This window comes from Suricata suricatta, chromosome 6 (assembly GCF_006229205.1).
Source record: "Suricata suricatta isolate VVHF042 chromosome 6, meerkat_22Aug2017_6uvM2_HiC, whole genome shotgun sequence".
Classification (NCBI taxonomy): domain Eukaryota; kingdom Metazoa; phylum Chordata; class Mammalia; order Carnivora; family Herpestidae; genus Suricata; species Suricata suricatta.
In genome coordinates this window covers 116,406,231-116,428,321 of record NC_043705.1, presented here as the reverse complement: position 1 = coordinate 116,428,321, position 22,091 = coordinate 116,406,231, and the positions used below count along the sequence as shown (strand labels likewise).

General features: G+C 40.8%; 1 protein-coding gene across 1 annotated transcript in view; it reads right to left on the bottom strand.

Moving 5' to 3' along the window:
* Positions 1-4,076: 4,076 nt before the first annotated feature.
* C6 (complement C6) overlaps positions 4,077-22,091 on the bottom strand; it is a 61,900-nt gene continuing 43,885 nt past the window's right edge. Inside the window, exons 13-17 of the mRNA XM_029941497.1 lie at positions 20,742-20,874; positions 19,168-19,356; positions 13,016-13,106; positions 9,757-9,998; positions 4,077-4,761 (exon numbers count right to left, since the gene is read on the bottom strand). Of these exons, the coding sequence (XP_029797357.1) occupies positions 4,580-4,761; positions 9,757-9,998; positions 13,016-13,106; positions 19,168-19,356; positions 20,742-20,874 (837 nt within the window). The 3' untranslated portion in view covers positions 4,077-4,579. The remainder of the gene's footprint in view (positions 4,762-9,756; positions 9,999-13,015; positions 13,107-19,167; positions 19,357-20,741; positions 20,875-22,091) is intronic.

Genomic DNA, 22,091 nt, shown 5'->3' with positions numbered 1-22,091 from the left:
TGCCTCATTGATTCCACAAACAACGTATTCCAAAAGAATGAAGGTGACCTTAGAGACAGCTAGCCATTTAGAATCCAGTTAATCAAGCTTCGAAATATTTGGTGCCCAACACCAAACAGAGGCATCCTGACCTGTCAGATCCTTGTTACTCAGAATTAGAATTTAGCAAGGGTATATGGATGAGATCTAGCTGGTAGGTGTGTTCTTCTGGAAAGAACAGAAGAGCTCAATCTGAAAACTAAGGAAGTTTCATTGTGGGAGGCTTTTATAAAAAGAGAAAAAAGCAGGAACATATTCTCAAATTTAGTGAACTTTACTGAGGACTGTCAAAAAGAGGAAATCTTTAGTTGGGCTTGAATGTCACCTTGCCAAAGGACTGGAGTTTTAAGGGGCGCCTGGGTGGCTCAGTCAGTTAAACCTTAGTCTTTGGCTCAGGTCAGATCTCACGTTTGTGGGTTCGAGCCCCGCGTCAGGCTCTGTGCTGACAGCTAGCTCAGAGCCTGGAGCCTGCTTTCGGTTCTGTGTCTCCTTCTCTCTCTGCCCCTCCCCCTCTCATGCTCTGTCTCTTTCTGTATCAAAAATAAATAAAACATTAAAAAAAAAGAAAAAAGGACTGGAGTTTTAAAAATCACAGTCTTAGAATTCTGCTTCCAGGACATCTGAGAGAGATATCATGTCAATTTGTAAAGTTCTTTAAACTAAGGTCCCATTTATTTTGTCAATTTCTTGCAGAATCAACAAAAATTAAAATCCATATTAAAGAAAGGACCTGAACTGTTTTCAGTTGCTGAAACTACAAGCATGAATGTTTAGTATTCAGCTCTAGTAGCCTAAGAGAATAAGACTTTACCTTTGATCATGAATTTATTTAATCTTCTAGGACAGTGTTGGACACTCTAGGTCCAAATTCCAGGTATTTAATATGTTTCAGTTTTACTCTCTGCTTCATGATGACGATTTAACCTCTAGCTCTTAACACTTATTCTACTAAATTGCTATATTAATATTAATATGAATGTGAAAAATTCAACTGGTAAATGGTATGCAAATTAGCCTAATGCAAACTTTATAGCACTCAAAGAATCCTTTGAAACAAAGGTAACTAGAGTGATAAAAAAAAAACAACTAATCACCATTAAGAGGGAAGATTGTTACAAGTAAAAGAGTAACATATTTCAAAGAATACATGACTGATTTTAATCCAGCAATGCAAATATAATAGATGGTATAAACCCTTGATTATATTAAAGGGTGTAAACAGGAAGCTTTGTTTCCTTCCATCACAGTGCTATGGGTTGAATTGTATTTCCAAAAAACGATATGTTGAAATTCAAACCTCTGGTAGCTGCAGATGTGACCATATTTAGATATAGGGTCTTTGTGGATGTAATCCAATTAAGATGAGGTCATTAGAGTGGGCCCAGTCTAATATGGTTGCTGTCCTCATAAGACAATGCACATTTGGGTAGATAGACATGCACAGAAGGAAGACAAGACAGCCACGTTCTAATGGAAGCAGAGTCTGGACAAGACAAGGAACACTGAAAAACACCAAGAATTTCTGGTAAACACCAACAGCCAGAAGAGGCAAGGAAGAATTCTCTCCTATAGGTTTCAGGAGGAATATGATCCTACTGACACAGTGACTTTAGATTTCTGCCCTCCAGACGGTGACACAATATATTTCTCTTGTTTCAAGCCACCCGGTTGGTGGCACTATGTTATGGGAACCCGAGCAAACTAATACTGATGCTTTCACTTGATTCTACCAAATTTCATTTTTCTTTTTCTCTTGCCTTAATTAAATTGGGGAAAGATCCCATAGATTTCTGGTTAGTTTTTATTTTTAAAAGTTAGTCCAGTTGAAGTCTCCAATCACATATCCAATTTAGATCTCACCTCCTTCCCTGCCTTCAGTCAGCCAGGCTGGGGGTGGGTGGTCAGAGAACTTGGGGTGGGGAAGAGACGCAGGTTGCTCTTGCACATTTCCAAGCCATCCTAGATGAGATGGGGTAGGCATGGCCGTTTCTGGGACACCTGTATCTCTCCATTTGCTGGGACTGGCTCTCTGGTGCTGGAATGAGGAAGCTAGGACACCGGCAAGCGTTGTTTGCTATAATGGTCAATGATGGGGTGTCACCTTTGACTCGTTCTTTCTAAATCTGATTCTGTGTTACTGGCAATCCCTGCATTTCCTTGAAGTGGTGTTTTGCTTTACTTCTACCTGCTCAGGCCCCCAGAACTTCCTGTGAGAGAGGCTGTTGGGTCTCCTTTTGGCACTTTTCTTAGAATCATGTCCAAGATGCAGGATAGCCTCAGAGTGCCTGTCTTTCCTCTTCTCTGTGTCCTTCCTGAGGAGCCACGAGAATCACCATCTTCCACACCTTCTATGCCTTGGGACTTTGGAGAAAGGGTTGCCCTCATCTTTTGCCAGTCATGACACCCCCCACCCCCTCACTCAAAGTGGTCAGGGCCACTCTCATCAGCTCCCTGCCTTCAGCATTCTCTAGGTGGGAGGTGGTCTCATGCAGAGGAAAGGAGAATCCCCTCCACACCCGCCCTCATCAGGGCCCACGCCTCCCAGGGACTCCTCCTGCAACTTGCTCACAGGCGTCAGCTCTGAGTTTTACAGCACCCCACCGGGGGTGGGGGGCTGCACCTATGTCCTTGCTGCGGGTGCCCCACACCCTATAAATGATTCTTATGGGGCTTTGGATGCCTGGCTTCAGTGGATGCTTTCTGCATCCTCTACCTCTTCAGTCAGGGGAGGAAAAGGTCTTAGGGGGAGGAATAGGACTTTCTCTATGAAAACTGTATTCACTAGGCTGTCGATTCCCATGGCCTCTTCCCCTAGTCCCCTGGTCCCTGGTCCCCCTCTCCTCCTAGAAAGATGTGGGGCAGGTGTGAGAGCTGGGGAGAGCAGCTCCAACTCAGTTCTGAGGAAAGGTTCTTGACTCAATTGGTAGCGGCTCTCCTTAGGACATGGGGAGTATTTAATGCCTCTTTGCCTTCAATTTGGCCTCTGGGAGCCCTGAAGGCATGATGCTGACAAGGTGGTCTGCACCAATTTTGTGAGATGGGAGGGGGGGTCATGACTGGGAAGATAGGTGACTGATTCCTGGGAAAAGAAAAATTCCCACTCTTTTGCTATTACACTACAAAAATGTTCTTTGTCCCTAGTTTTTTTTTCCTTCCTCATTCTTCTTTTGGTATTGCAAGATGTTTTAGATGCTGCCAACATCTTTTGATGAATGAGATAAAAGAGGAATGACATCTAATGTGTAAGGTCTAATGGGGGTGCTGCAGGGGGCTGTGGCTCATGGCCTCCTCCCACTAGGTGAGAATCCCGTTGAGTTTTAGAGGAAGGAAATCTCCTTCCACGCAGGGGCTTGGAGATTGGCTGGCTAACGTTTGGAGATCAGTTAGTAAATCAAGCAGAACGAGCTATTGGATGACTCCATTTCTAAACTGTTTTCAAAATATGACCTTCCCGGTGATCATTAGCGGTACTACCTGGAAAGTTAGAAATTCTCCGGCCTCACCCCAGACCTCCTGAGCCAGAACCTGGGGGTGGGTTGTAGGCATCTGTATTAACAAACACTCCAGGTGATTCTGAGACCAAAATTTGAGAGTTGTTCTTCCAAAGACATTCCTCTTTCCCAATAAAATGACACCCTCGCCTCTCTGAGAAATGGATGTCTACATGGATATAGTTTAACTTAAAAATTATTCCTTCAAAATTCTCTGATAATTTTCCATCCATCACATACTTCTTAAAAGCTTTGGGATGCACTTTAGCTGAGGTAAGAAGAGTCTTTTTTCCTAAGAGTATGGAACCCCAGGAATTTTTTTAAACTACTTTAAACAAGGCAATTTCCACTTGTTCCCAGTCATCTCCCCCTGTGATGCTTATTAGTGTGCAGTGTCTCCTTGCATAAGGGGACGCGACTCACATTTCCTTCCATTATTTTTTCCATAGCAATTATCACCATTCCCACCACACATTCTATATATTATGTATGTTTATTTAATTTTTTTTATCTTCCTCCACACGAACATGAGCCTCATGAAGGGAAGGGATTTTATCTCTTTTATTCACTGCCGATCCCCCAGCCTCCTAAACAGGATGGGGTCACATCGTAGACATTCAGCATTATTTGTTGAATGAATGCATGAAGGGAAGTCTAAGAATGTGTTTTACAAGTTGTTGAGTTGTTGTAGGTTATGTTTATTGAATCATTGAAGACAATTATGGTTTTTGTTCTTAATTCTATTGTAAGGATGCTTATTACTACAAGCTTCATATGGTCCTCAGAAGTCCCATTGTTCTAGTGCAGTGTGAACAGAAGACTTCATTGGATCGATGTGAAAGTTATTACCGAGGTCTATGCTACAGAACATCATGGGCTGGGACTGGATAGGAAAGGCTAAGGCAGGAGAAGCATGGAGAATAATTATATGAAAGTAACATGAAAGAATTTATGTCGGTGACTTCTGGGCACACAGTCTGCTGTTTGTAGGAGAATGCCCTCTTGTAGGGGTTATTTTTGGGCAGTAAACCTGTTATTCAGTGATTGTTTTAGGCTGAACACCTTCCAGGGTACAGTATTTCCAATTTCCTGTTGGCACATCTTATAGCCCCTACTTCACAGATGTTCACGGTTTTCTCACTCATCGATGATCCCATTCTGATGCAGTAGAGTTGGTTTCCGCCCTTGAAGCACTGGGGAGGCAATAGGCAGACACATTTGGAAGTGGCGGCTGAAATGAGAGGGAGACAGTGTGACTCATCACAGGACTTCAAGGTTTGGTTTTGACTAATTTGTCCCCAGAGCAGCAGGTACTTCAGTGGCAATGTATTAGAAAGCTGGAACAAAGGCAATGGCCGAAAAGACCCACCTGTGGTCGAATGGAGCGATCTGGATGTGAGAGACTAGAATCCAGGAGTCAGCCAGCAAGATTCAGGAGCTGGGCTGTCTCTGAAGCCTCGCTCTTTCTCACTGCCCACATCTAATGAGTCACTATATCCTGTCAATCCATTTCTACAATGTCTACAGCCTGTCCTTTCTGTTATTTTCTCATTGGTACTACGTCTATTGAGAATGTACTATGAAACCATATAAGAAGCCAAGTGCTTTACATGCTTTATTTCATTTAATTCTCAAACAAACATATGAACAATATGTTATCAAACGAATTCTACAGATAAACTTGTTAGTAAGCTCAGAGAGCTTAAGTGATCAGCCCATGGTTCCACAATCTGTAAGTGGTAGAGGCAGGTTTTAGATCATAAGTGACTCATTGGTCTTAATTTTTTAACATAAGTATACCATAGCTATTGACTTCTTTCTATAATATTTCCAGGTGGGTGATTCTTTTAGGAGACTTGGTTTCAAAACCACCCAGTCACTGCATAATTCATACAGATCTTGCATTCATGAGCTTGTTTTAAAACGATCTCTTGGTATAAACTTACCAAAGACAAGAATATTAAATAAATTTTGAGTAAAGGGGGAATATAGGCTCATTTCTATACATGCATGTCTTAAAGTTTAAGGTCCTCTATAGTTAGCCCTCAAAATCCTTTTGCATCATTGTTTTTTCTGCTTTTTCAGTTCCATTTAGAGTAAATCCCCTTCTGCTTCCCAAACCAGACTTCAACAGTGTTCTAGTTTTTGTCCTCTTGCCCATGCTCTCCCCTTTTGCTACACTGATGTGGTCTTTTCTACTTTCTCTCACATGCCCAGTTTCTACAGGCCTCACCTCCTCCCTGAAGGATTTCATAGCCACTTACCCCCGCAGCAACTAAGCTTTAAAGTTCTGACTAGACTTCAGTAGTGTAAATTTGTTAGTACTATATCTGATATTTTTACACTTTCTTGTGAGTTAGCTTTTCATATATGTCTTTCTCCCACGACAGTTATAAGTGCTTTGTTTGAGACCTCATTCACCTAGATGTCCCACTTATCTCTTAACGAGGTGATCAATCTGCTTCATCAATTGATTTCAATTCTGAATTTGGGGTGTAGGTATAAGTATTCAAAAACAAGTATTTTGATAGATTGGGGATATCTCACGCTGCCAAAATATCTGAGTTAGACTGATAATCAGCAATGAAATCATTAAGAATTAGCTTCTTTTAGGTGGATATCAGTTCTTCCCCATGTGTCTCAATCAATGGGAGAAGATAGGGAAAGGATTGGGGAGATACTCAGGCACATAGATATCCTATCTTTGGTAGAAAACACTTCATGATAAATCATGCATTCCCTTGTAAGCTCTCTGTCAACCAGCTAGAGAAGAGTCTAGTTGTGGAAGACCTTGCCAGTTGTTGTTAACATTAGGGTTTAGTGAAGGCAGGAGACTGTTCCACTTTGGAGAAGACATCAGTTCCTCAGGCTTGTGGAAAGGCCATGGTCACTATTCTTTTAGTATGGTGTGGCTTAAATGCCCTTAGCAAGATCATTTTTAGACTCCCAGCACCAACAGGCGCTTTCTGCCACCTCCACTAAAGTGTCCTCCAACACTCAATTCTCATGGTACCATCTTTATGAAACCATCTCAGACTTTTCTCTCTTATGGTTCTTATTACATGCTGGCTGGCATCAAAGTTATTCATCCAATTATCATGAAAAGTTCCCCCAAGTACCACGAACAATTTGAAGATACAAAGCTCATTTACCTTTAGAGTACTTTTCATATTTTATACAGTGACTTCCATACCTTGGATACTAAACGTGTGCTGAATCAATTTCCCCCTTCTATTTATTGACGATGGATATATTTGAAATTTAGGCAAAATGTCCAATGTGCATAAAAATAGGCTCCTTAAGAAGCCATTTGTGTTCTAACTTTTAAAGGGAACTTTATGTTACTTTGAAGTTCCATTTTTAAACTTTTTCTATTTCATTTTAGATAGAGAAGGAAAAGAGGAGCAAGGTACACAATGTATCAATTACACAGTTTAACCAAGGAGACATTCAGTTCAACTCAAAATTAATAATATCCCAACTTGCCATGCGTGGGTTGGGTATAAAATACATTTGTAGCTTTCTCTTTGAAGAGGATGCTGAGGTTTGTACATTGATGCTATTCTATAGTGCGACTGAGCAGAATTCTCTGTGACATTGACTTTTGCTCACCAATTAGAGAAGACCGGCACAGGTAGACCTTATCTTTAGGGGGAAATGCTTTCAGTATTCTGATTGTGTGCAGGTTCAAAGAATATTTTAAATGACCAAAATGTCTAATTACAAAGTGTTGATGTATTAGTTTGACTGCGCCAAGACATTCTGGTCACTGAGCAAGATTGGTTAAGTATTCAAACTTTTTAGTGTTCTTGTTTAGACAAATGTAGACTCCTGAAGGCTGTGGATTTAGATATCTGTACAGCAGAGATCTAACAGTAAAGATGAATTTTGATGAAATTGTAAGCCAGAGATTATTTGTTACTCAGACATATTTGAAATGAATTCTTTGTGGAAAAACAACAAAAAAATTATTGCAATATGGAGTTCCGTGAAGATCTTTTCTCTGTGATAAATATGGAAAGATGGAAGCTAACACTAAACACATCCCAAAATACCTGATCTACTACAAGTTATTATTTCTGAGAGAGATGTCAGTTGGATAATGGTGTTGGTGTGGTAGTTAAAAACTAATAGTAGTATTTAGCTACAAGGTGATTTAATACTAATCAGAACTGGGGAATATATATATCAGGCTCTGGCATGCTGTTTCTTATGTGGACTTGCCATATGAGACAAAGGTCAGAAGCCTCAGACATTGACCTCCTGAGTGGCCACCATCAGATGGCCTATGAACTATGTCACCTGTGTCTACCCTCTGTCATGAATTCAATCCTGCCACCTCCCAGGTGAGCTGGATCTTCATAATCAGATTTAAGTGGATCAGGAAGGAAGTAGATTTGGGTAATAAGACCTCTCTCTTTTTCCAGGACTGAACTGAAGAGCCAAGGGGAACAATAAGGTTTCTGTGTTTATTTTTGCAAAGGTAAAGTGGGTTTAACAAAAATTTAATGCAACAATTCAACAAGTTTCCATATATACTTTATGTCTCATTAGAAGATAGTTCTTTGAAGATGTGTCACAAGGGAAATCTGGCTGCGTACCTGAGTTCTGCTAAATCCTAATCTTCTGCCCATATTTATGTATTCTATGAAGTTTAGTTGAACTGTTTCAGGGTCAAACTTCATCTTAGAGAAAATGTACTCACTGCTGTGAAGTTTCTGCTTCCAATTCACAAACAAAAATGCCAAAAGCCAATTTGCTTACAGAAAATAGAAATGCAATGCCACTTCTTAAGCATCAAAATGGCAGAAAAATAAAGAAGTAGTAACTCCAAGGTTTGGTGGAGGTATGGATGGTAAGCTTTATTATACATTGCAGATAGGAATATAATATGGTAAAAACACTTCTGGAAAGCAAGTTAATATACTGTACCAACAAAGACTTTATATGTGAAAATAATGTTTACCAAGAAATATCATTCTAAGGTATGTCTTGGGGAAATAATCTTAGATTATAGATTTATCTGTGAATGATTTGTCTATCACAGCACTGTTTATAATAGCAAAATACTGGGAAAAATCTAAACACTTACCAGAAAATTGGTTAAATAAATTACAGAATGTCCACATGGGCTTTTGCAGACATTGAAAATTATGTCACAGAATAATATATGATGACATGAAAATATTTTCATGATATATTAAGTGAAAAACAGCAAAATAAAAAAAAGATGTAAAGTATGATACTTAAAAACAGTAATATAATTAGGACTACCCGTGTATATGAGGAAGGCCCTGGGGAAAACTTTTTATGGGATGCCTCTCTTTATAAACAATTACAGTTACTCTGAATTAGAGTGTTAGCACCATACCTAGCAGGCCAATCTCAAGCAACCCTGGCAAATACCCTGCTTGCTCGTGGCTTGCAGGCTGCTTTCTGGGAATGAGAGTCTGGCTCAGAGTCATGGATGACTGCAGGCATGAGTCTCAGAGCACCTTGGAGCATCTGATTGACTCCATGCATGGTGAGGGAAGCAGCAGAAGGTCAGAGAATATTCCACCAGGGACAAACAGTGCCTAAGCCCATGAGAAATCCCCGTCTGGGCTCAGAGCGTCCTGCCTGATTAACACTGCCAGCCTTGACTAGTCCCACGCACTGCAGGAGGACTTAAAAAAATTTGAAGATGTTTCTGGCAACTGGTATCCATGAGGAACTCAGTCTAGGCTCTAGGCTCTAGCAATGTTGTTCTAGCCAGTTCCAAATGCTAGGAAAATTTAGACAATTTTGAGAGAGAAGGAGACAGAATCCCAAGCAGACTCCACTGACAGTGCGAAGCCTGCTTGGGATTCTTTCTCCTTCTCTCTCTGCCCCTTCCCTGCTTGCTCTGTCTCTCTCTCTCTCTCAAAATTAAAAAAAAAATAAACTTGTATGCATATATGCATATATAATTGTATGTGCATAGAACAATAATCAGGAAGATTAACACTAAAACTACTAACGTAGTTATTTCTAATAGTGAGCAGGTTATATTTTAATATAAATATACATTATAATTTTATAATTTAATAAAATTTTTTAGTGTAAAGAAATTATTTTTAATTAAGGTTTTTTTGTTTGTTTTTGTTTTTTTGTTTAGAAAGAGTATATAAATGCACCTAAGATCAACGAGTTGAGATGAAGTTTGAGAGAGAGCATCTCTAGTGAGCGGCCACCACCAGGGCTTTACCTGAACATTTTTCCCAGTCATAGCAGGTGTCATAGCCACAGGATTCTTTCCTTGTGCTATTGGATGAGAGTCTTGTTCTTTCAAGACCCCATTCTAACTGTGGACCTTCCTGGCAGGAACCAATATGTAGAAAATGGAGTTTCTGATTATTTAAACATTTCTCGGCCAAAAACGTACAAGCAGGTGAAGTAAAGTAATCGTTGGTGTCTTCATCAAACACACAGAGATCTTCTGAATAATGGCTGCCCAAGAGAGGAAAGCAAGCATTTATATATGAAGACTAGAAAAAAAGGAGATGGCATGTAGCCAATACAATATGCAAACTTGACATCCAGGTTTCTCACACCCCTCCTGACCCCCCCGGGCTCCCAGCTTCTCCTCTTTCAGTTCCTCATTTCATTTTGTATGCTTTGGGAGGATTCATCTTTCTAGAATTTCATCTTTTTGTTTAAATTTCTTTTAATGTTTTATTTATTTGGAGAGAGAGAGAGAGAGAGAGAGAGAGAGAGAGAGAGAGAGAGTATGAGCAGGGGAGGGGCAGGGAGAGGGAGACACAGACTCCGAAGCAGACTCTAGGCTTTGATCTGTCAGCACAGAGCCCGACGCAGGGGCTCAAACTCATGAACGGTGAGATCATGACCTGAGCCAAAGTCAGACATGTAACCGACTAAGCCACCCAAGCCCCCCTAGAATTTCATCTTTTAAAAAACGTTTTAAATGTTTATTTCTTTTTGAGAGAGACAGATCATGAGCAAGAGAAGGGCAGAGAGACAGGGAGACCCAGAATCTGAAGCAGGCTCCAGGCTCTGAGCTGTCAGTACAGAGACCGACACAGGGCTTAAACTCACAAACCGTGAGATCATGACCTGAGCCAAAGTTGGATGCTTAGCCGAATTTCAGCCTAATCTTTGTGTTACTCCCAACTGTATACAAATCAATGTCTGAATCCTTAAATTCTGGAAATCAAGATCCTTCATAATTTGACTCCAATTAACTTTCCTTTCTGGAAGTATTTTCCTTTCTTTCTTAACCCATATTACCTGGCAATTGTATTGATTATTTTCTAAAATTATAAGATTACTTTTCCTTTGCAGGCATCTGATGCATTGCTCAATCAGCATTGCACTGTCTCTCTTCTACGCCTATCTGTGTCCAGTTTAATTCCTGACTGCACTTTGAAGGTAACCCTGATCAACCTAGCCCATGTAGTCTGGATCTCTTCAGAACTCTATAACACTCATTAATTGCAGCACCAGAGTCTTATATCATTACCTAGCTTTACACGTGTGTTTGTATACTGTGATTAAGCGTATGAGCTTTTATGTCATTCCCTGGGCAACTTGCTTAATCTTCCTAAGTAGATGATAGGTCTTGCTCCTAAGATGTAGTCAGCGGCCACAGTCCTCCTTTTGTTGAGAGGACAAGAGCTGGTTTACTCTAAACTTGAGTTTCTTCTCTGATGTCAATTTTCAAGTTGACACTCAGGGCATCAGTGTGTAAGATTTTGTCTAGAAACTGGAGCTGAGAAGAAAAGGCTGCTCCTGGGGGTCAGAGAGCTTAAGCTGCAGGGCCAGCTGCTCCCATATACACCTTCGATGCTGTCTAGAAGAGAACTGAGGACTACAGAAAGAGTCTAGAAAGGTAGGCAAGAGCTAAACTTCAGAGAGTTCCAGAGGATGGTCTGCATTCTCATGACTTGGTATTGCAAAGATAAAGAAAGAAGTTTCTTCAGTATTAAATGGGCAATATGAATGTTGCAAGTACTACCCAGAAGGCCATCTCTTGGATGAGAGGACTCCAGACTCAAGAAGCTACATAATGGACCCCTTTTGGTGAAGGGGGGAGTATATAAGACCTCCCCTGGGCCAAATTATGTGTGTGGTATTATACAGGAAAAGGTCCTATAATGTTCCTAAATAAATAAAGTCTCCATTAGTGTTTGTTTATTCATCTGCACCACAGAGAACAAGAGAGCTAATTGGTGTTCAAGGTGAAGCATAACAACTGGGCACAGTCTATTGGCTTCCAATCCCAATGTTCAGTCTTTCTTCTCCTTGGTAATAGAATTCCAACCTTATTCAAAATGCCTGTGCATCCAGTCAAAGGTACAGTGGCCATATGAATAAGCAAATGTTAATGAGATGGAAGTGAGTGGCAGGTCTTCCAAGAATTCTCCTTAAAAACAGAGAAAATGTCCATTTTTGGTCTTCTCCCTTCCCGCTCCTGCACAGCAATCTTGGACCACGATATAACTTAAGGATATCAGAACAAGAACAGGAATGAGCCACGGTCCTATCTGCAACGAGGGAGTCACTGTATGAGCCCTAGATTGGCAACCTTTGCATTTATTTTGTGATATAAAGAAAATTTTATCTTTAGTTAATGCTGTTTTGAATTAAAGTCAACTGAAAGTAGCCCTTAAATTAAGAAGGACCCTTGGGGCGCCTGGGTGGCTCAGTCAGGTAAATGCCTGACTTTGGCTTAGGTTATGATCTGATGGTTCATGGGTTCAAGCTCTCTCTCTCTTTGTCTCTCTCCCTCTGCCCTTCCCCCTTTCACAGACACTCTCTCAAACTAAACATTAAAAAAAAAAGAAGCTCTCTCAACTCTCCTCAGTTTGTTCATTTAAAGAAAAGGCAGTTAGGGGTACCTGGCTGTCTGAGTCCATATAGCATGCAACCCCTGACCTCAGGATTGTGAGTTTGAGCCCTGCATTGAGTGTAGAGATTACTTAAAAAAGAAAAGAAAAGAAAAGGCAGTTGTAACAACAAAGAGGAGACAGATATCTAGTCATGACAGTCACAGGGGGATGTATCATTCTTTTTTCTTCATGCTCTCTATGCCAGTATGAAAAATAAACTGACAAAGGGGTGTATATATGCGTGAAGTCCATGTTCATACCACTTTTTCTATTCTAAGCTTTTGGAGTCAAAACCTTACCCTATGCTTAGGGGGAAGAGGAAGGCTTTGAGACAGTTGAGTCTGAAACCAATAATGGACAGGAATAAGTCTTCATAAACAAAACTAAAACTGTCTGAATAAACAAATGTCATGGAGACTTAGGGAATGGGGCTGAGAGATAATTAAGAAAGCTTGCTACCCAGTGGGGAAGAAATCAATAGAGCACAGGGGGTATCAGTTATGTGAAAAATTAATATGTTTCATGTTTGTGCTTCAAGAAGCTCAGCTCCTCTATCAAACTGGTTACACGAGACTGGTTTTCCCAATTTCCAAATACAGTCCACAGAGTATCTCTCACCTGCAGTCTTCTTCTGGGGACATGCAAATGCATTCAGATCCCAACTGCTTTTGTCCTGGTTGACAATGGCCCTGTAATTTTGTCAAAACATCTGAAACAAAAGAAAAGGGGTAAAGAACAGTGTACAGCATAATGTTCATTTGGATTTAGTAGAAAAAGCAGTGGTGAACTGAGATACCACCTCACACTGGTCAGAGTGGCTAAAATGAACAAATCAAGAGACTACAGATGCTGGTGAGGATGTGGAGAGATGGGCACCCTCTTACACTGTTGGTGGGAATGTAAACTGGTGCAGCCGCTCTGGAAAACAGTGTGAAGTTTCCTCAGAAAATTAACTATAGAACTCCCCTATGACCCAGCAATAGCACTGCTAGGGATTTACCCAAGGGATACAGAAGTGCTGATACATAGGAGCACATGTACCCCAATGTTCATAGCAGCACTGTCCACAATAACCAAATCATGGAAAGAGCCTAAATGTCCATCAACTGGTGAATGGATAAAGAAGATATACACAATGGAGTACTACATGGCAATGAGAAAGAATAAAATCTGGCCATTTGTAGCAAAGTGGATGGACCTTGAGGGTGTCATGCTAAGTGAAATAAGTCAGGCAGAGAAGGACAGATACCATATGTTTTCACTCATAGGTCTAACAGGAGAAACTTAACAAGGGACCATGGGAAGGGGAAGTGGGGGGAAAAGAGTTAGGGAGAGGGAGGGAGGCAAATCATGAGAGACTCTTGAATACTGAAAACAAACTGAAGGCTGAAGAAGGAGGGGGGAAGGGGAAGGCAGGTGATGGTCATGGAGGAGGGCACTTGTGGGGAAGAGCACTGGGTGTTATATGGAAACCAACTTGGCAATAAACTATTTAAAAAAGGAAGATAAAATTTCACGAACATTAAAAAAAAAAAGAAAAAGCCGTGGTGAAGAGTTCTCATTTATCTGTAGTTAGAGCATTCACTTTGCCTTTTACAAATATGTTGTCATGAAATATTCCATCTGAAAGGTCCTTTCTAGCTCTCAAGAGCAGTCATTTTCCAACCAAAAATTGCTGTTAAGTTCAGAGAACTGAAAGAAAATGGAATTGGTGAAATTTCTGTTCGTTTGTTCTTCAAGTATTGACTGGGCCACTATGATATTCTCAGCACTGTGTTATGTTCTGGAAATAGTGGACTGGGTAAAATTTCACCCACATTCTAGGCTCAAAGAGCTTATAGGTTTGTGAGGGAGGGCAGAGTGACATGAATCAAACACACCAATACAAATAGAATTGCTCATGTTATTAGTGCTATTAAAGAGAAAGTATAGAATCCAGAAAATTGACATAGCAAGGAAGGTTAAGAATGGCAAAATGGGAAGAAGAAAGGGAAAGTGTTCACAGCAAAGGAAACATCAGGCATGGGAATTCTAAAAAGAGAGACAGCATGTGATTTTCCTGGAACTGAAAAAAGGCCAACATGGTTTAAATACAGAAAAACAAGAGCAAGGAACAAGACGAGGCCAGAGAAGTGAGTGTGTGCCAGGCTGTGCAGAGAGTCTTATAGAGCTTTTGGAAGATTTTTGCCTTTTTATAAATAATGAAAAGTCTTTGGTGGTTATAAGCCATGGGTCATATGACAAACTCAGGTCTGAATTCTGAAGAAGAAATGAATTCTGGCCTCCATGTGGAGAACAGATGTGAAGAGATGTGGTGGCCAAGAAGGCTAAGGGTAGACAATCTGTGAGGTTGTTACAGCACAGCAGGTGAAAGAGGATGCTAATTTGGACCAAAATGTTGAGTTGGAAATGGAGAGAAGTAGATAAACTTGTGACACATTTAGCAGGTTAGATGGATAGAATTGCATCTCGTGGGTAAGTTATGAGAGCGGCAAAGTATGGTTTATAGGATTTCAGGTCGCATTAGATAATAGACATTGGTGCCTTCACTGTAATAGGAAATATTATAAGATGCTTAATTTTAAGGAGGGGAGGGTAATGACTCAGAGTTTCTCTTTGCATATGTTAAATTTATGGTGTCTTTACGTCACTCAAACACCTAGATCAAAACAGATGCATAAAAATGTGGCTATTTGGGTTTTAACTCAGTGGAGAAGTCTGTGCTAATGATTTAAATTTGTTATTATTCTTTGGGGAATTATTGAAGCCTATTGTGTGAGACAAACTTCCCAGGACTGAATCTAATCAGACATCCGCAGAACCACAATGGCTTCTGGAAGCAAGTGATTGTTAAAGGATGGCAGTAGGCAGCTCTATCTAGATATCCTGCCACGTTAGAGGGCAGAACAGGAGACCAAGCTCAAGGGTGTTTTATTTTTTTAAATGTTTATTTATTTTGAGAGGGAGAGAATGTGTGAGCAGGGAAAGGCAGTGAGAAAGAGAGAGAGAGAGAGAGAGAGAGAGAGAGAGAGAGAGAGAGAGAGAGAGAGAGAATCCTAAGCAGGCTCCAGGTCTAGCATGGAGCCTAACTTGAGATCATGACCTGAGACAATATCAAAAGTAGATACTTAACCGACTAAGCCACCCAGGGTTCCCTTACTATCGTTCCCTTTTAACCTACCAGGTGGAAGGTTTGGTAAGGAAAGAGGTTTATGTTAGAGGGAAAAGAGATTTTAAAAATTGGTAGGTTTTCTTCTTTGCTATTTCTACTTCCTATGATCATCCTCTGTCAGGAATGTGTGATGAAATTTGGACGTTAACTTTCATGAACATGGAGACCTACAGCAGCTGGTAAGGCCTCAGATATTAAGCATTCCATTGAGATGGGATGTTTTCCTTTGCTTTGTTGTAGAGCTATACCTTTTTGCCCTTTGTAAATAAAGCCACCCTTAGGTCCAGGAAGGAGACCAAGCTATACATTGTTTCCAAAGAGAATCAACTTCTAAGTATTTGCCATTATTGATTTGAGATTGTCATTGATCACAGGCAAGGAGTCTTTGCTCCCTCAGTGTGGCATGTTGAAGTCAGAACTGACTCTCAGCTGCCCACACCGCCTGGCAGTTTGTTAATGACGTGGAAATGAGAACACTATGTGTGATCTTTGGAGTGCTAAGGTCACGGGGAACTTTCAGAGGTGTCAATTTCTCAGAAGAAAAAGTAACTGTGAAGGCATGCACCATGTCATTTCCTCAGGAAGCAAAATTCTTTTTCACGTTGAAAGAGTTAAAAATCTTTTCCTAACTGGGGATGGCCTGAAAGCCTTTTTATCTCACAGCTTTCCACACATTGAGAAGAAAGAGTGCTCAGTTTTATTGATGAGTTTTTCCCTCTTTCTGACTTCCCTCATTGATCTTTTTGCCAATGTTGTTGGAGGGAAAATGCATGAAATAGGATATTTATTTACTTTAGCTAGATGTAGAACATTTCATTTTCTCTCAGATTAGATTATAATCTCAATTTCTTTTCCAAACACAGAGTCATGGGTATGTGTGTGTGTGTGTGAGTATGTGTACGGTACTGTTGTTTGTATAGAGAAGATGCTATGTAAGATACCCAGAGGATCTTAACCTTCTGAAACCTGTGGTTCCCTCTGATATATATGATCAGGAGTCACGTGAAATCAAGCCATAATATCAACCTCAAGTTCTCACAAATTTCCAAGATTTCTCTCTCTCTCTCTTTCTTTTAAATTTAATTATTTATTTTGAGAGAGGGAGAGAGGGACTGAGCAGGGGAGGGGCAGAGCAAGAGAGAATCCCAAGTAGGACCTGTGTTGTGAGCGCAGAGGGCAAAATAGGGCTCCATCTCACAACACTGAGATAAGGACCTGAGCTGAAATCAAGAGTCAGACCTTCAACCGACTGAGTCCCTTAGGTGTCCCTCCATATTTCTTTATCAATAGTTGTCAGGTTATTTAATAAGTTAGCTTTTCCTCTTTTCACACCTGCATACCCATGACTCTGTGTTTGGAAAAGAAATTGAGATGATAATCTAATCTGAGAGAGAATGAATGTTCTATATCTAGCTAAAGCAAATAAATATCCTATCTCGTGCGTGTTCTCTCCAACAACATTGGCAAAAAGATCATGCATTATAATAGCCTGGAAGAGGATAAAGAAGGCCACACGGCAAAGAGTTTGGGGAATGAGTTCAGCTCTTGCTCAATTCTTGTTGACTCAAACTGTCTGACCTCTGGTTTAATTTAGTATCTCTCTACCTTCTGCTTTTATATAAACAAAATGGGCCTAATCCTAGCTGATCTCACATATATCTCCAGGGATCCTCTGAATAAAGTGAGACATTATTTGGACAGTTGAAAAATTTGGAGGATATGAATTAGTAGACGCCCTTAACTGCCTTCTGAATAACTGGCTTGCCAGGCTACATGCCCCAGTGCCTCCATGGTAGTGTCTGGACTTCCAGGTTTATGGGCTCCTCTTGTTAGAGTAGGCAGTTAGACAGCAATGAGGAGGGACAATGCAGAAAGGCACCCCTTAGGCATTAAAGGGGGGTGAGGCCACCTGTTGCAGTAGGAAAATCCCTGGCCAACAGCTATCTGTCTCCGGAGACATTTCCCTCATTATAATATCATTTGCATTGCCGGTCTGAAAAGTCCCCGCCCCTAAAATCACCAAGACAGTTGTGAGCCATCCAATTAAAAAAAGGAAAGGGATGGTACCTGGAATCCTGGAAAAAAGCAGGCTGCTTACCTCAATGAATATTCCTCCCCTAATTACTCAAAATACAATAAAAGCTCATAAACAGAAGAAATTCAGGGAGGTTGCTCCCTGGAGCCTCCCCGATCTTCCTCTAAACGTGTCCTTTTGTTTTAATAAACATTCCTACTTGCACGGCTCAACCACGTGTGGTGTCTGTTCTGTCCTTGAATTCTTTCTTCCCCAGAGACCAAGAGACCGAGCGCCTCTTGCCATCTCTTTTGGCAACACTCTCTTCCATAGCCTCAAACTTCTGCCGCCACAGGCTTATCAACGTTGTTTGCTTCCAAATCCATTTGGCCCGGTTGTTATTGTAATTGTGTAAGTTGACTAATTTCTTTTTGTATAAAAAGTTGAGAATTTTGAACAATTAAAAGTGATTTGCAAAAGTTTTGCTTTGAGTTAACCGGGGATGAGACTACTGTAAAAGATTATGAAATTTATATATTTCACATATATAATTTATATAATACATATATGTTTAAAAGCATTCTCTAGTCAATTTGTTTGGAAAGTGACTTTAACGTTTTACTTCTTTTCAAAACAACAGTTCTCAACTCTGCATGCGTTTGGGTTAGCTAGAAGAGAAGTTAAACAAACACCAAATACTAGGTCGTCCCCAGCTCAGTGACCTCAGAACTGGGGGAAGGAACCTAACCAGAGGTGTTTGTTTAAGGAACTGCCCCCCCCCCCCCGGAATTAAACACTGTTTTAGAGGAACTGATATGGGATAATATAGAAAACGAATTATGTATCTGCTTTATTTGAGGAAGAAGTCTTAGAACTCAAATCTGAAGACTCTTTAGGAAGTAAGAGCTTGGGGGCGGGGTGCCTGGGCGGCTCAGTCAGTTGAGACTCTCAGGGTTCCTGAGTTTGAGTCCCACACAGACTGAGTTTGTGTGCACACAGCTCAGGGCCTGGAGCTGCTTCAGAGTCTTTGTCTCCCTCTCTCTCTCTGTCCACCCCCACCCGCACCCCGCTCATGCTTGGTCTCTTTCTCTCAAGAATAAATAACCATTCCAAAAAAGAAAAGAAAAGGAAAAGAAGAGCTTGGTCCTATGTTGGAAAATGGGCAGATAATGGTGCATTTCTGTGTTTTCAGTTAAAATAAAATGCTTAGGTAACTAAAAAGCAGTGTGCACTACTTTTCTATGGCTCTCCACTTTAACCAAATTTTCAGTTTACCATTCATTCTGATTTTGTTAGATGACAGAACTTGCACTCCCTCAAAATATTGAAGCATTGTATTGGAAAAGAAAATTGACCTTGCTTTCTAAAATTTGAAGATATCTACTTGACCAATAACTTCTTATTTGCTGCCTGATCTCATCATGGCAGATGACTGAGATTGAAATATAAAACCTAGCCCTTCAGCAGAAACTTCTGCTTTCTCCTCCCAAAACACCCTCAAGAAATAGCACCACTGTGGATGCTACACCACCAGTTTTGGACAGCACCATCTCAGCAGACCCTAGAACCCTGAGTGCTACTCACCTTTTTCACAGGTGACTGAGTTTGAAATGGGTGGTGTCCAGGAATCCCCGCTGCATGTGTGCCGCGATGGCCCAGCAACGACAAAGCCTTTGGGGCAGGTTAGCTCAATGGATTCACCAATTCTATATAATCTCTGAAATGGTGAGATCGTCAGAACTTCCTGCACAACTGGCTTGAGGCACTGCGTCCCTGCAGGCAGAGAAACATTTCAGATGTGCTTAGTGGAGCAGAGTATGCAACAAATGTAAGCAGATAGTATGCAAGCAAGAGGAGATTTTAATGTGATGTACTGCATTGGTGCTGCTTTAATGCCATGTTTTGATCAGAAAGCTGGGGGGTGGGGGTGGGTGGAGGATCCAGGTTTTGCCTGAGAGGCCCCACCACTGTTTTAGAACCACTCCTGTTAGTTCCATTATTGAGGTACCTTTGCTAGGAAGTGGTTCCAGAAACTTCCAATTCTCATTACATTACTGCGACTTTTTCCTTTCAGAATAGATTTCCCCCTGCTCTTTGCCGTAGCAGGTTCTCCCAAAAGCGAGTCACCACATTGTGTATGGCACAGAGGCAGACATTCTAATTGATACTAGTCTCAATTCTGCTTGGTGCAAGGCAGATGTCTGTGGTTAGATGTAGTTAGAGGACTTTCTGGATTTCTTTGCAAGCACATGCTTGGTAGTCCTGAGTCTATGAGGCTAACACGCAGGGGCACGAGAACTGAAATATCAAGATATTTTGAAATGGAATTTTAGCAGATGAATCCTATTTTCTGCTTCACTAAACCTTTTCACCAGAGTTACTAAAAAAAAATAGTATGATGTACTGATCTCAGGGTGTGACTCTGCTCTAGTTATGTGGGGCACATTCATTCTTTTTTTGCTTTGGTTTCTTTTTTTTTTAAGTAGTTTATTGTCAAATTAGTTTCCATACAACACCCAGTGCTCTTCCCAAGTGCCCTCCTCCATCACCACCACCTCTTTTCCCCCCTCCCCCTTCAACCCTCAGTTCATTTTCAGTATTCAATAGTGTCTTAAGTTTTGCGTCCCTCTCTCTCCCCAACTCTCTTTCCCTCTTCCCCTCCCCCTGGTCCTCCATTAGGTTTCTCCTGGTCTCCTGTTAGACCTATGAGTGCAAACATATGGTATCTGTCCTTCTCTGCCTGGCTTATTTCGCTTAGCATGACACCCTCAAGGTCCATCCACTTTCCTACAAATGGCCATATTTCATTCTTTCTTATTGCCATGTAATACTCCATTGTATATATATACCATATCTTTTTGATCCACTCATCAGGTGATGGACATTTAGGCTCTTTCCATGTTTTGGCTATTGTTGACAATGCCGCTATGAACATTGGGATACATGTGCTCCTATGTATCAGCACTTCTGTATGCCTTGGGTAAATCCCTAGCAGTGCTATTGCTGGGTCATAAGGGAGTTCTATGGATAGTTTTTTGAGGAACCTCCACACTGTTTTCCAGAGCGGCTGCACCAGTTTACATTCCCACCAACAGTGTAGGAAGGGGGGCACATTCATTCTTGAGGGCAGTCATGAAAAAAGTTTGGCCAGGGCTCACTATGGCACTCCACGTCTCCCTGCTTCCAGGTCCTGTCTGGTAAGCATCGGAAGTACTGGTATCCAACAGTTCTGAACCCAGACAGGCATGACATTTCAACTTCTTCCCCAATTGCGTACAGTTTCTTTTCATTCTAGAATCAAAATAGAGACCAACATGTTATCAATGTTGGGAAGGGTACCTCTCAACACTTTGGGGTCCTCTGGGATTCTTCCCATTCCTTCACACCTGTATCTGCTTCTAAACATCCCCCAAAGTTTTCTCCCTTCCTTTGCATTGTATTACTTTTGAGTAAACACTATTGACAGAAGAGATGAGGTCTTTAATAAAGAGCAAAATAGAAAAAAAAAAGGTGAATTTATTCCTGGGAGTGGAAACATACAATATACTTTTATAAAAAGAGTCATTAGAATAATGAATCACTGTTTAAACCCTTTGTGTGCTTTTAAAATTAGAATGCTGATCATTTTAACAGTTTTTGTAAGCAGCTAGAAAAAAATAAGTAAAAAATTATATGGATATCAGGGTGCCTGGGTGGGTCAGTCGTTTAAGGACCCAGCTTCAGCTCAGGTCATGATCTCACCACTTGTGGGTTTGAGCCCCTTGTCGGGCTCTGAGCTGACAGCTCAGAGCCTGGAGCCTGCTTCAGATTCTGTGTCTCCCTCTCTTTTTGTCCCTCCCCCACTTGCTCTCTCTCTCTCTCAAAAATGAATAAATGTTTTAAAAAACAGAAAAGAAAGCAGATGACAGGCCAAATTGGGGCTCTGGGCCTTAGCTTTCTGAGTGCTATTTTAAAAGATTCATTCCCACAATGTGGTTCTGGAACCAGCAGCATCAGAATTTCCTGGGAACTCATTTAAAAGATTCATTCCCACAATGTGGTTCTGGAACCAGCAGCATCAGAATTTCCTGGGAACTCATGGCAGTTTTGGGTCCTGCTCAAGATCTATTGAATCAGAAACTCTAGGAAGGAGACCCAGCAACCTGTGTTTTGACAACAGTGCTCCTCCAGTGCACTGTAGAGTTTGAGAATCTCTTTTCTAAAGACTAATTGACATTACCTCACTCCAAAATATTTCCTCCACTTAAAATCTTTACGCAGAAGACAAATGAACATTGAAGGTACATTAGCCCAGACTATACTCCATGGATATTTATTTGCTGTCATTGGAGAATTGGGGGTTATTGATCTTTGATCATAAATATGATTCAGTTAGAAAAAATTAATTTAAAGGCTTCACTGAGTTGAAGAAAGTTACAACCTTTTTAAAAAGTCAAAATTAATTAGGGAACATGCCTTCTGTGATCAATTTTAAATATTACATGCCTCTAATTTATATCTAAAGACAC